This window comes from Pyxicephalus adspersus, chromosome 11 (genome assembly GCF_032062135.1).
Source record: "Pyxicephalus adspersus chromosome 11, UCB_Pads_2.0, whole genome shotgun sequence".
Taxonomy (NCBI): Eukaryota; Metazoa; Chordata; class Amphibia; order Anura; family Pyxicephalidae; genus Pyxicephalus; species Pyxicephalus adspersus.
The window spans coordinates 20,262,627-20,277,587 of NC_092868.1; the positions used below are offsets into that span (position 1 = coordinate 20,262,627).

The 14,961-nt window shown below is 40.9% G+C and overlaps 1 protein-coding gene across 14 annotated transcripts in view; it reads left to right on the forward strand.

Annotated features, from left to right (window-relative positions):
• Nucleotides 1-14,961, forward strand: part of PPFIA3 (PTPRF interacting protein alpha 3) — a 511,511-nt gene that overhangs the window by 376,002 nt on the left and 120,548 nt on the right. For 11 of the 14 annotated variants that reach the window (XR_011922901.1, XR_011922900.1, XM_072427377.1 and 8 more), the window contains 3 exons: nucleotides 11,005-11,205; nucleotides 12,913-12,975; nucleotides 13,685-13,711. Coding sequence is in view for 11 of the 14 variants with exons in the window: in XM_072427377.1 (XP_072283478.1) it covers nucleotides 11,005-11,205; nucleotides 12,913-12,975; nucleotides 13,685-13,711 (291 nt within the window). In the remaining 3 variants the exon portion in view is untranslated. The remainder of the gene's footprint in view (nucleotides 1-11,004; nucleotides 11,206-12,912; nucleotides 12,976-13,684; nucleotides 13,712-14,961) is intronic. The other 3 variants (XR_011922902.1, XM_072427382.1, XM_072427385.1) reach the window with 3 other exon arrangements.

The following is a 14,961-nucleotide window of genomic DNA, read 5'->3' on the forward strand; positions in this document are numbered from 1 at the left end:
AGTTTGCATTATGAAGTGGATGACATGAATGCCAACCCTCAATCTTACAATACTTAGCTAAAAATGTAGGCAAAGGCAATGGTACCTATCAGTGTGGCAGTACTGGGGGTTTTCATCTGCAGTTTGTTGGCCTCCCGGAAGCAGCAAAAATGTAAAGTAAATTGCTAGCTGGCACAATGGCAGGCATGACACTGGCGAAGAATGCCACCCCTGAACGTTGCGGTACCTAGCGGAAAATATCAACCGAGGCAGGCTCAGCTGACGGGATGTTTGGTGATAGGCAGCCACAGACTCAACACAGGAGCAGTGTGGGTTCACAGAGGCATCTTGGTTGGCCTAGTGAGTGCTTGTGTCAGTTAATCAGTGACATCTGCAGTGAGAATATGATAGTTGTTAGTAACCCACCTTTCATTAATTTTCAGAGGTGAGGTGATTGACATTTTCGAGCGACAGTCATGATCGGTTGTCTGTTACCACTCCACCAGTGGCACTGAAGGTTCTTTCAGACAGAACACTGGACGCCGGGCACGATAGAATTAGATATAAGATTAGATAGAATAGATATTTCAAGCCTGTTGACCCAAAAATTAATGGCGTCACTACTGTCAGGACAGGCATCCTCCTCATAACAGCCAGAAAAAAGCCAACGTAATTGTGCACCATGCGCTTCATCCATTCTCGATTGTTATGCCCCTGCACTTCACTTGTTTGAGGTGGCCGCATCAGGTTTTGCCAGGCATCCAGAAAATCACCCCTGCCTTGGCCTACACTTTTGGATGTGTGCCACCTGCTGCTACTACTGCTGATGCTGCTGCTGCTGCTGCCACAGCTACAGGTGGATACGGTGGAGACAGTGTTCGCCTGACCTCCCTGTGTGGAATGTGGTGCTCAGAACTCCTCACACAGCCATTCGCATAGTATTCTGCTCAGGCGGGTCACCTTTTACTTCTCTTGCGCTGGGTTGGGTAGAAACTGTGACATTTTGTCTTTGTAGCGGTGATCCAGAAGGGTGGCCAGACAGTAATCATCCTGCTTTTTGATGCTGCAAATGCGGGGGTCCCATCGCAACATGTGGACACACATATGAAAGAGGGGTTCCCTGGGCTTTTTCTCCTCCTGTCCCTCAGTAGGCGCCAAAACATCTTCCTCCTCATCACCCACCTCCTCCTCTTCAAGCTGCAGCAGTTCCTGTTGCTCCATCGCCCGCACAATGCCTGGGGCGTGACATCACAAATATGGGTTGGAAGGGTTCTGTCCAGCAGCCCCAACATGGTCTCCCTCATCATCATCTTCATAATCATCTTCCTCCCCCTCCTCCTCTTGAACCTCCTGATGCTGATCAGTGTCCCTTCTTGCTCCTCCTGATGCTGGCTGTGCGCTAATGGAGTGTAAAGTTGCCCTCATCCTCCTCCCCCATTTCTTGCCCTCCTCTCCCATCTCTGCTTTCCATCAGGTCACACGGGGCATTATCAAGCAGAAAGATGATGGGAATGACATTGTTCCAGCCTGACCGCTGCCGACTCACAACGTTTGTGGCCTGCTCAAAGGGGGCCAGTACCTTGCACAGCGTCTCCATCTGCAGCCACTGGTCACTGATAAAATAGCTCAATTGTGTGGCTGTACCAAGGGCCCCGCTGCCTCCATGCACCACGCTGACCAAGCCTTCCTTGTGTCTACCACTCATCTTTAACTTATTCGGGCAAAAATGCACCTGTACCAAATGATCTTCTTTGGTAAATAGCAGGAGGTATCAAACAATGAAATATCTGTATTTTTTTGAGAGAAATACAAAAATGTTTCTGGCTTTGTGGATATATAGCAAGTGCTATCGCAGTTAAATATCAATTTTTTTGAGAGAAATATAGAAATGTTTCTGGCTTTGTGGATATATAGCAAGTGCTATCACTGTCAAATATTTGTATTTTTTTTTTAGAGAAATACAGAAATTTGTATGGCTTTGTGGATATATAGAAAGTGCTATCACAGTTAAATATCTGTATTTTTATTTTAGAGAAATACAGAAATTTGTATGGATTTTTTGATAGCTTGCCAGAAGTATCAGACTGAAATATGTGTTTTTGTACAGTAGCAAGAGGTAGCAACTTTAACTGCACAATCTGTATATTTCAAGATATACAGAAGGATCCTAACGTGTACTGTCACAGTGCACAATGGCTTTTGTGATAGATATGTGATAGATTGCAAGAGGTATCAGACTGAAATATCTCTTTTTGTAGAGTAGCACATACATGTTTTTGCCTTTTTGGATAAATAGCAAGAGGTAGCAAGAAAAACTGCACAATCTGTGCATTTCTAGGTATACAGAAGGCTTCTAACCTGTCCTTGTCACTGAAAGGATCTGCTTCTTCTTCTAGTTCCTCAAATGCACCCTGACTTCTCCTTCACCCACAGAGACAGACGTCTGGAGAGATATCCCAATAACACACACACACACACAGTATGGTCTTTTTATACACATAGGTATACAAGGGGTGGTCTTTATTCACATACAGCTATTTAAGTTTTGGCCATATATAGTGTTATTTCATACATTGCAAGGCATACAAGGCATACATTGTATTTCAAAGAATTTAGAATTTTCGCCATCTGGTTACAATTAAACTGAGTAGATAGAAGAAGAAATACAACTCCCTATACAAATATATGACTCAAATTGGCCCTAGCTATACAGTCCGTATTTAACCCTTCAATCCCCTCTTAAGTCATGAACATGACTTATTTTCTTTCTAACATAGAGAGGTAAATAGCATATTTTTGTCCAGGATCTGTGGGCTTTGGACACATATAATGTTTGTATAAGGGAAGGGATACATTGGATACAACAACAAAAAATAATCAAGGAAGCAATTATAATTACAATACTGATAAATAATGTTTTTAACCAACTCAGGTCCGGCAGCCAGCTCAATAACCAGTCCTGCCAGGAGGATGAACCAACATCCTCCTTGATATTATTAGCAATTTCATGTAATGCTTGAATATGGGACTGGATTGATCTGGAATGGTCAGATAAATCAAAACAACACATTCCTTTAAAATCCTGACACCCTACGTTATGTTTAAGTAACAAATAATTCACAGCAAATCTAGTTTCTAGCACTGCTCCTCTTACTCCTTGTAGATCTAAAAGCATGTTTGATAAGGCGGTAGAAGTATGATTCAGAGATTTAGCCAGGTCACATGCAATATAATTTATAGTACGAGTATTATATATAACAAGTCCAGGCACTCCCAATATAGAGGCCCCCAAACTTGTATATTCTGCACGTCACAATTTTCTGATAAAGACTTGGTAACCGATCTGTAAGCTCTCCAGGCCAAAGTCAGCCTGGATAATGCACAGGGACCTCCAATAACATTGGCAGAAATATAATTGTAAGTGCTGTTACCACATGACAAAAAACCATCCCTTAGGGAGCATTATATTATAGATAAAACTGGGAGTCACATTGGTCTTATTACAACTCATGGAATTGTCCAGGAAGCTAACAATCCTACCATTTATTTTACAGGTGTCATTAATATAATCATATACACTTTTCTTAGGTAATCCTCTTTTTATGTCTCTATCATCACAATATAAGGTCATATCCTGGGAAAAGGTAAAACAGGTCTTTGGTGCAGTCACATTAACAGTAGTTATTCTAATATTATCCCTGCTATATCCTAATTTCTGACATTCCCCACAGAAGTCGTACAAGCAAATAAAAGATTGTGTATTTTTAGTCGTTGACCAGACACCTGTGCCTGTCAGGTGTAGGCACAGCTACTACACATGTTTTTATAAGGTCCTGTGGGCTCTGTAGGTCTTCAAGGCACAATGAGCTAACATTTAGGGCATTTGCCATCCTGACTATACCATTCTGTTCAGAATGAAAGGGGTCGGGAGCAAAGGGATCTTGCTCCTGAGCTCTTTTGGATACTGACTGAATATTCGGTGTACCACATAGGAAACTCATCTCCTCTGGATGATAGATACAAGTAGTAATAAGCCAGACTGGCAGGAGAACACAAAGATTAATAATTATCAACAGACAAACAAATCTCCCAGAATATTGTGAGGTCATCATCTTCAGCCTGTGGCAAGGCACTTTTCAGGGAGACTTCTTCTGAGCCCTCTTTGTTCAGGGATTTCATACCTGCTTCACCCTCCTTGTCTTCATTTGACGCCGGAGAAGAAGCCTCAGGGACCCTTTTCACTCTGCTAGCGTGAATCCAGATTGGAGCCTCTTCTGTGAGAATCTCTGTTCTGGTGACTGCTACTACTCGGGTGGGTGGTCCAAACGGGAACTCAGTCTGTTTTCGTCCTTTTGCCAGGCGCTGGACTATCACCACGGCTCCTGGTTTCAAAGGATGCGTAGGTTCCTGTGGAGAGAAAGGAGACGCACAAGCAACATCTTTTTCAACTTGATCTAAAGTTTCTACAAGTTTCCTCACATATTCTGCCTGTACTACTTCTAGATCCCGTTTTTCTATCACGGGGGCCTTTGGACCCCAAGGGGTGGGGAAGGGTCTTCCCATTAGGACCTCAAATGATGAGTAACCAGTATTCTTGTTAGGCTGCATCCTAATTTCTGCTCGGGCTACAGGCAAAAACTTTTTCCAATTAGTGAACGTGCCTCCAGTAATTTTCCTTATTTTTTCTTTAATTGTTCTATTCATCCTTTCTACTACCCCAGAACTCTGAGGGTGGTAAGGGAGGTGGAACTTCCAGTCAATCCTAAGGGCTTTGGAAAGTTCATTACATACCCTGGACGCAAAAGCTGGGCCATTATCCGAGTTAATTTGAACAGGACATCCCCATCTGGGGATAATTTCTTGTAACAAAATCTTGACCACTATTTGTGTGGTTTCATTGGTAGTAGGAAAAACCTCCGGCCATCTAGAGAACATATCCACAATCACAAGTGCATACTCCTGCTTTCTTCCTGTCTTTGGAATATGGGTAAAGTCAATTTATAAGTGAGTGAATGGCAAAGTCGGGTAATTCAGATGCTGATGTTGGGCCTACTTTGAGTTATATGGGTTGTTTCTGAGACATTTAATACATCATGAAACATAGGATTGTACCTTTGATCTAAGGCTTGGTATAAAAAAATCTCTCCTAATGAGGTCAGTGGTTGCCTGTGCTCCCCTATGGCCAAGGCCATGAAATTGTGCAGTTAAAATTGGGGCGCTTGCAACTGGAATACATGGTTTCCCCTCTTTGCAGACAAGACCCGTATCAGTATTTGCCCAAACCTCAGGAGGAACCTGATCAAGTAGCGGATCCTGTGGTTGGCATTCCAAATATAAAAATCAATTACCTTTTGGTACATGGATGGGCATGACTGAGGATGTGACATGTAGGTGTCCCATCCTACTAATCCCCAACTGCAACCTCAATAGAACAAACAAATCTCTCCCTAATAAATTCACAGGACAATTTGGAATGATCCTGAAATGGTGTGTGAACATTGGTGATTGTATGGATGTTGGATCGAGAGAGGAGGAGTTTTATAAGATCTTGTAAGTATCCCATTAATTCCCACAGAGGGCTCAGCATTCTCTCTTGGACCACTATAATAATCCTCACATAAAGTACTACTAGTAGCACCAGAATCTACAAGAAAAGGGAGAGGACGTCCCTCTATATTTAACACAATCAGTGGTGACTCCTTATAGTGGTTTGTGATGAGAGTGAATGCCGGGATACTGTCCCCCGGGCATCTTCATTGTGATGTCTGCTGCCTCCAGGCTACGGGGAAACGAGGGGTATTATTCTGGGGCTGTGGCGGTGGTGGAGGAAGAGCCCGGATCTGAGCTTGTGGATATGGTTGAGTGCCTTGAGCTTGAGTATCATTTGGGGCATGTTGCCTGAGTGGGTAAGGGCATCGACTGATCCAATGGTCAGTCTTGCCACAATTAAAGCAACCTGCAGGACGATTTCTATTATTCCCCCCTCTCCCAGAATATGGCCCTCTACCCCTTCCTCTGCCTCTTCCCCGTCCTGATAAACCTCCCCTGTTGGGCTGATTCGAGGGACAATTCCTATCCTGAGTTTGGTAATGGGCTTCTTTAGGTCTTACCACTTCAAAACAACCAGCCGCATCTTTCTCCATTAACTTGTTTTGGAATTGATCTTTGTTAAGACTAGGCCATTCGGAGATCATTTGCTTAACAGTAAGCTAGAAATGTGGCTTTAGATTGGTGAGGAAAGTCTGAATGAGCATAGTATCCTGAATACTCATTCCTGCTTCCAGAGTCCAAACTTCATTAAACCTCTTCCAGAAGTCTATAACAGACTCTCCTGATTTTTGTTTACAGGCTACAGCGGTTGGCAACGAGGACCTAGTCTGAAAACACCTCTCAATTTCACGCTTAATTTCTTCCAACATATTGTCTATGCCCACCTCAGTATTTAATTTATAACTTCCAGCAGGCGTATTTGGGGGCTTTATAGTGCTTATAGAGGGGCCCTTACTCCAATCCCAGGGGGAATTTTGTCCCACTATCCCATCTATTATGAGACGCATATCCTCCTGTGTCCGACATCTTCCTTTACAGTCTCTCTTTAAATAATGGAATGTCCCAGATGAGGATGAAGAGGGTTTAGGGCAGTGCTTGATCTTATTAATATCATGTACTTCAATAGGTTTCTTAAACAAGGTGTCTCCTACAGTCATAAAAGGGAACTGTTCCTCAGGGTCACTTTCCTTTTTGGGAAGAGGTGTATTTTCAGGTTTGGGAAAATACTTTTTTGATCTAAGGCGCATGGGAGATATTACATCCCCATCACCAACAGCACCAGCCGCCGGATCCTGGCCACTCTGATCAGGCATAGATTGGGGCAACTGCGGAGGTGGCAGCGGTAGCTGGGGAGCTATAGGTGGTTGGCTGTTGGTAGCAGTATATCCTTCCAGTAAAACTAAGTCATCTTTTGAAAGGGATGGATATATCTGCAGGATATTTCCTAAATAGGGCGCAGGGGGCTTTTGAAGTGAACCCCTCGTCAATTCTTTTTCTAATTCATGTTTCTTTTTATATCCCTCCTGGTTCTCTGCCTTCTGTTTCTTAACCTTTTTATTTGGTCTGTCATACCAATATGGTGCATAGGTGAGCCATTCCCCCCCCCCCCCCGACTTCATATACTTCATGTCCCACTGGGGGTCTGGACCATAATATGGGTAAGCTTCAGTGTCTCCTAAACATAACCCCTTAACCATGTCCATATGGAAGGTGTCATTGGCTCCTTCCTGAGGGAACTGATTTACACTCTTCATCCCCTCTGTCCATCCTGCCATATTATCCACCCAGGGAATAACTAAATAGTAATCAGTGCCACAGACCCGGGCTACATAATCCTTACATGTTTCTCCTACATACGGAGGGGGTGGAGAGACCTTTCCTTGTATTGCACCCATTTCTTGTAACTTAATTGAGACAGAAGCAGAGCTGAACCCTCCCTAGGACTGGCTGTACTGAACCGTAAAGGCTCCGACAATTCCTGTCAACTGGGTACAGAGGACTTATGTCTATGCTCAACTTCCTTCTCAACTGCCTGTTAGTATTATCCCGTAAAACCATCACTTGCGTTCACCAGTTTCTGGGTCAGCGGGTTTCCCCTCGCCAGAGTGTCTTACGGTTCTCCAGGACACACACACAAATAAAGTTAGTACAATTTTCACAGTATCATTTGCTGCTTACCTTCAACACAAAATGAAATTACTTAATACTTCATAACATCACAGTATCATTTGCTGCTTACCTTCAGCACAAAATGAAAATACTTCATAAAATCATAACATAAAAGAGAGCATAGGAAAGCGACAGATAAGAAGCGGTAGAAGTTGGCTGACAAGAGAAACCAGGGTGCAGACAATTGTTAAATTCTTCCCTAAAGAATTCCTTTTTTAAATTCTTCCCTAAAGAATTCCTCGTTTAAATTCTTCCCTAAAGAATTCCTCTATAGACTTGGCCAGTAGTCTATTTAATTCTGGGACTTCCCTAAAGTCCACAGTTTAAAGTCTATCTTCCCTAAAGATAGATACTTTCCCTTTCAGTCTATCTTAATTGGATTCAGGATAGAAGAAACAGAGAGTTTCGGAAAGGATAGGAATTCCCCTAAGCCTCAAGGCAGGGACATTCCGTACTCACTGAATTCCTGTGTGCTCCAATCCCGGACCTAGCCCCCAGCTGAAAGGATCTGCTTCTACTTCTAGTTCCTTGAATGCACCCTGACTTCTCCTTCACCCACAGAGACAGACGTCTGGAGAGATATCCCAATAACACACATGCACAGTATGGTCTTAGGAATATACTCCAATCTTTATTTGACAAGGCGGTCTTTTTATACACATAGGTATACAAGGGGTGGTCTTTATTCACATACAGCTATTTAAGTTTTGGCCATATATAGTGTTATTTCATACATTGCAAGGCATACAAGGCATACATTGTATTTCAAAGAATTTAGAATTTTTGCCATCTGGTTACAATTAAACTGAGTAGATAGAAGAAGAAATACAACTCCTTATACAAATATATGACTCAAATTAGCTCTAGCTATACAGTCCTTATTTAACCGTTCAGTCACCATTCACTTCTCTCCCTGCTTCTTTCTCTGACACAGAACACAAGATGGAGTGACTAACCCCTCCCTCCTTCCCTGTATATATACATATTCTAAGACCTTTGCTGATTGGTGCTGGTGGGCCCTGCTGTGCATCCTGGGAGCAAGTGAATCGCTCCCAGCTGCGCCATTCCGGCCCCCTGCATTTCCCCTTGTTTGTTCGGCGAGAACAAGACTTCATGGCAAATCACCAGGCCGTTCTCGCTTACATGTTCAATCGTCCCAATTTGCCGCAAGATCGAACTTAATAATCTTGCTCGCTCATCCCTAGTGGAGAGGTTGTTTGTCTATTACAGCCTGCCAAAGAGTAGGATAATCAAGGGACTGTTGGCTTTATTTGTTTGTGCTGAAATCCAGAACCATTTCCTATCATTTGCCAAGTAATGAATTACCAGAAAGATTCAATAGAACTTTGCTGAATAGGTTAAGGACACAGGCAGAGGAAAGGAAGGTAAACTGGAACAGATATAAAGCAATGATTGTTTCAAGCATATAATAGCACCATAAATGACTCAGCAGGGTTTTTACCCTATTTTCTAATGTCTGTTAGAAAGGCTAGATTGATGGTTGATGCGCATTTAGGGTTTCTGCCAATGACAACCCCTTAATGTCCCAAGAAGGTTAAGATGAATGCTAAGAACACTTAGAACAACAAGAGACAAGATGACAGAAACATGATGTCATGGTACCACAGGGCAGGCTGTAGACCCTCTGTGTCACCAGCCCAGTTGGCAGGGACGTGCGTGGGATGCAGAGTCTAAGCAACCTCCCAATCTTCTCCAGAGCCTCTAAAACTGAGGATGTTACACTGCTTGCAGTTGCCAGGTTGCAGCCCCATACATGCAGTGGCTGGTGACTGCTGACAGATAGGAGAAAGGTGTGGTGCCAGAACGTGAGTCAGGAGCGTGGTCAGACAAGCCAGAGGTCGGGGCAGGCGGCAAATAGAAATGATCGAGAATAGCCAAAGGTCAGGGAAGGCGATGATCAGCAGTAGTCAGGGGTCAAAGCTGAGATCAGTACACAGGAGAATCAGCAGTAGGAACAACTGGAAACTGTGAAGAGAGCCAAAAGGATTCCTTGTTTAGGCAACTTCCTGTTGCCAGTCACTTCCTTTTATAGAAAAGGTCATGTGGCAAATGGGAGTCACATAACCAGCAAGTGAGAGAACAAACCACTAAAGAGAGTGCTGGAGCAGAGGCAGCTTAGGTGGTGTTTACACTTCTGTCTGCAGGGGGAGTTCTTTTGCTGATTATTCTGGACAGGATACCTGAACAGGGGTTCTGCTGCTGCTGGCTGCAGAGGAATGTGAGGTGGGTGATACAGACACATATACAGATCCCCTGGTCCAGAGGGTATCTGTGACACATGAAGTCCTATAGCTTACAAGGTGGTGACACTATGCTGTTAAACAATATAGATGAAAAAGCACCAATTGGCTAACCTCTGGGGGTCCTAGCCCCACATTGTTTGTACTTAGTTACGTAACCTACCAGTATACCAAATCAGGCCAGAAGTAAAAAAAAACAATTGACTGTTAGGACCTGGCATTTCAATCATCTTCTTCAAATTAGTCTAAATATGTCCTAATATAGTTTACCCTGCTATTATCATTGGTAACCTATGTACGGAATTCCATATAGACTATGGAAGTTTTTCAACATGAATATAGATCACAACCCCAGGATAATATAAAGAAATTAAACTGAATCAAACAATGGCCTTTTTTTTGGCCTATGTTTTTTTTTCTTTTTTCTTCTCCTGCTCTGCACAGACAATTTCAAGTATTGAAACCTGCGTTTTCTTCCATCTGCGACAAACCTGTCCTCAAGTCAGGGTGTTGATAAACCATGTTCCTTCGACTTTCTAAAATATGCAGTATGTAATTCTAAAATGAAATACATTTCCTAGGTATATACCGAAAAATTGGCAATTATTGAAAAAATGTTTTCTTTTTTCTTGTTGTAGATGTTTATGTATACTGTTGTTCATATCCTCCTGAGGAAGTAGTTTAACCTTTTAAACGCGTTGAGAAATACAGGGGTGGGTTGTTATACCCTTCCTGTGAGCACAGGTGGTCTGGTTTTTGATATGCGGAACCTAACACATATTACTCTGTATACTTTGTATAATCATATCATTCATTGTTCACAATGTTTAGTAAAGTTTTTTAAAAATATTTTATTCATATTGAGATAAAATTTATTTTTTATTTTTACAACAAAATTTCCTCTTGTAATATATACAAAATCTTTAAAGTCCCCCTTGGGTGGGCACTCCTTATCTAGTGCCTGATTGTTTGTTTCTACCTAAATTACGTTACTTATTCATTTTATTAAAAACACTATTTTAAAGCTTTGGTATTGTTTTCTCAGCTCTGGGTAGGTATGCCAGCTTGGTATGTTGCTGCTTGCCGTGCCAATGTGAAAAGTGGCGCTATCATGGCCAACTTGTCTGATACAGAAATCCAGCGTGAGATTGGTATCAGCAACCCTCTCCACCGACTAAAACTGCGCCTCGCCATACAGGAGATGGTTTCCCTTACAAGTCCATCTGCTCCAGCCACTTCGCGCACGGTAAGGTCTCATGTTATGTTAATATATGCAAATACTTTGATATTAAGAACACTAGAAGATGATCTCCAGCCGTTTTTTCTTCTTCTTTGTAGTGTGGAAGTGCCTGTCAGGATTTATGTTTGCATCCAAGTTTTTTCCCTAAATTCCCATTTCAGTGAACATAGGGCTGCACTAGGACAATATATGAATGAAAATCTCTTTTATGGGGACTTAGCACTCTGACTTAGCATGTCTGACTGGAGTTTTTATTTCCTTCTTGCTCTAAAATTAGTCATACAGGAATCAACTTTTCGATTCGAATCAACGATTTCGATCTCTGTTGATATAACTCTCAACAATATATGATGTGTGTGCTGTGGCATAGCTACAGTCCTGTAGGGCCTGATGTTGAATTTAAACCTGCCATCCCCCAGAACTGTGCACCTCATCTACCTTTATCAGAGCTCTGGTCTCGACTCCCCTCTATTTACAATCAGTTAAAATTTCCAAATCAACAAAAAAAATAAAAGAGCAGAATATTTTACATTAGTTTTTCTCTTCTAAATAATGGGTGCTATCTTGTCAGAGTACTCAGGGAACCTCTCACAGGGTCCCAGCTAGATGTCTTTTCTCCCAAAGTGATTGTAAGCACAGCTTAACCCCTTCTTCGTGGTGGCTATGCATCAGTGCAGATATTGAGTATTTTGCATGTTTGCATGTTAGATCAGTAATACTATAGTCTACAGGACTGAAAAACACTTTAGTCTAACACCTGGCTTTTTTCCTTTTTACATCTTTTAACCCTGTTTATACTGTTCCTTTTTACTGAATGTTTCAAGCACACTGAAGACAAACCTCTTCAAAAAAGGCTTGTTACTAAAGCCAGCTGTTAACCTAAATGCTGATGCCTGTCACCTATTGATGACATCATCATCACACCTATTTAGAAGAGGACCTAACCCCAGGCAGCCAATATTAGGTGTCCTTGTCAGATAGGCAATGATGTGGACACCCAAGGAAGAACCTGACCAAGAAATAAGAAGGAGAAGGCGGGAAGTGTGAAGAAGGAGGTAGATAGTGGACCATGACCACAGCTTTAGGTGAATAAAAGTAGAGATTAGAATTTTTTTCTTCCCTTTAGTTAGTTAGGGAAAATGGCAGGTAGGTGTGTTTGGGGTGGGGGTTGCTGTTGTCCTTATAGATCAGCTTTAAGTTGGGATTTAATTACTTTACAATGTCATCTGACTTAGCGCCTAAATCATATTGTTCCCAATTTATTGCTGGTGTGTTAATTCTCTTGGCACTATTTCCAAAAAATACTTAGCTGTTCTTGATGATCCTTTAGTGATTTGTGCTCCCACAGGTTCCGCTAAGCTCAGTAATGTCTGCATGCAAATATATACTAACCGTTTTTTCCTTTGTTTTTATTCTGTTGTTATAACAGTATATAGAACTAATTTTTAGCAAAAAATAATTAATAAAATCTAAACTCTGGGTTTGATCATTCTTTCCATCCTAACTATTCCTATTATTCATGGATGTACTTGTAAATTCACAATTGTGTGCAGTAGTAGTACAGGCCATTACATGAACGAAGCCTGACCATCACAACTATCTCTAAACGGTTGCTTCAGTCTAGCATCACAGATCTGTCACCAAGTACTAGATTATTAGACATGTGTTCTCTTTGATCTGTGAATCAAACTCCTTATGTCTGCTTCCATCTAGTCAACAGGCAATGTCTGGATGACTCATGAAGAGATGGAAACATTAACGGCAACAACCAAACCTGTAAGTAGCTAACCTTTTTACTCCATAAACCTAAATCCATAATGTTACTTTTATCATTCTAGTTATATTACCAGGTGATAGTTGTAGATCAAACCAAACCAGAATTCTCATGTTTGCTCTTTACCATTTTGGAGTATTCAAAAGCATTTTCAAGCAAACTGGGAGAATTATTACAATGTTCTAGGTCTTCTTTAAACATTATTATATTTATTTTGAGAAATAAATGAATTTGTATTGGCTTACTGCAAAATAGCTAAAGGTGTTGTCCTGTAATACTCCTAGTAAGTTAGACCTGTGTTTTATGGAGACAGCCCGGCCATCTTGTGTAAAAAGCCTAATTTGTGCATTTTGTTCTGTTAGTCCATCCTAGTCTGTTTCAGGACGGTCCAGCTCCAGTTCTCAAATACCAGTATCTGCCAACACTTTTAGCTTTTCTCAGCAATACATTTACTAAGGTGTGGTTTAAAGAGTAAATTACTACATTACAATAGATGTATAACAATTCTGGCCTATTTGTGGCCCTCAAAGGCCTGGATTTGGGGAGTCCTGTTCTACCATGTCTGTTTACTTTCTTTTGCCTGTGCTTTTAATTATTCTTATGTAAGGCTAAAATGATGTTTATTACCTATATATCTGCTTTTCTGATTTTGCTGCTAGCTTACTTCTCGACTTTCTGATTTGTTCTTTTTACCAATCTAACCACTCTCAGGAGACTAAGGAAATCAGCTGGGAACAGGTAGGTGGGTTGTAAGGTTATCTAAAACAAACTTGTTATACCTGATCTTGATCAAAGCTACTGGGGACAGCTGAATTGTGTTACATAGCAACACCTACTGTTGTACGTCTCTTGACCATATGTAGCAGTAATGAAGTAATTAAGTAAAGTAAAGGAAATATGTCTTCTTGTAAGCTCTAATTAATCTAAATGGCTACAGATTTGCACAATTATTAAAATATAATGTCAAAAGGCAGAGCATGTGCACAATATACCAACCACATTGCTTATTATTATATACTGCAGTCATAACAATGGCTAACACTCTACAAACAGTGTCAATAATTATCATATTAGGCTGGAAGGGATCACAGAAAAGATGCACTTTTTAAAATAATTTTTAATGTAACTTTACCAGTAAAATTCTATTAGAAAATATTTCTGTACCCACAGTTTACCCTTGTAAAAAGATACATGGATGCCTTGGGCAAAGATTTTTGTTTAATCCATACCTCTATCAACATGACTTCTCCCCTATTTCACCATCCTACACCGGTTTTTCTGCCTTGTTATTTTTATGTTATTTTTATATTTTTATTTTATTATGCATATAAAAATACCCACAACACTTTTTTTTTTTTTGTGGGTGTTGTGGTCCTAGTAGTCAGGCGTGGGGGCCTTGTGGAATGTCGGCCAACTGAGCCCCTGGACTAAGAACTTGTCAATACATTTTATTAGTAACTGTATGTGTAATGTTATCTAAGGCATAGCAAGACAAAAATATGTTCCAATAATATGTTTTCATTGTTTTTTTAATATGCAATGTTGATTCTGTTATATCTTCCTATGGTATGGTATGGTACAAAATAATGCTTTTTTCTATTTTGTAAATGTCTCAATAAAATATTTGTAAACAAAAAAATACCCACAACACTGGTGACTATGGTAAAAATTTACAGACCTCACGTTCATTTTTAAAGTTGAACAGGCAAATTTGGCCCTGTGGATCCAGTTATACACTTATACACCTATTAAAAACATTACCTTTGCTTTTTATTAACTTGTTAACTATGTTCCCAGTTAGTCATTAAAAACAGGGAAAAATAGTTAAAAATGAGAAACACAAAAATTACAAAGAAAACAACAAAGGTTTAAGTAAAGCTACGTACACACTTCCAATTGTTATCGTTGGAAAACGAACGACGAACGATCCTGCACGATATCTACGAACGATCGTATAGCACCGATCCTGCACATAGAGATAACGACAC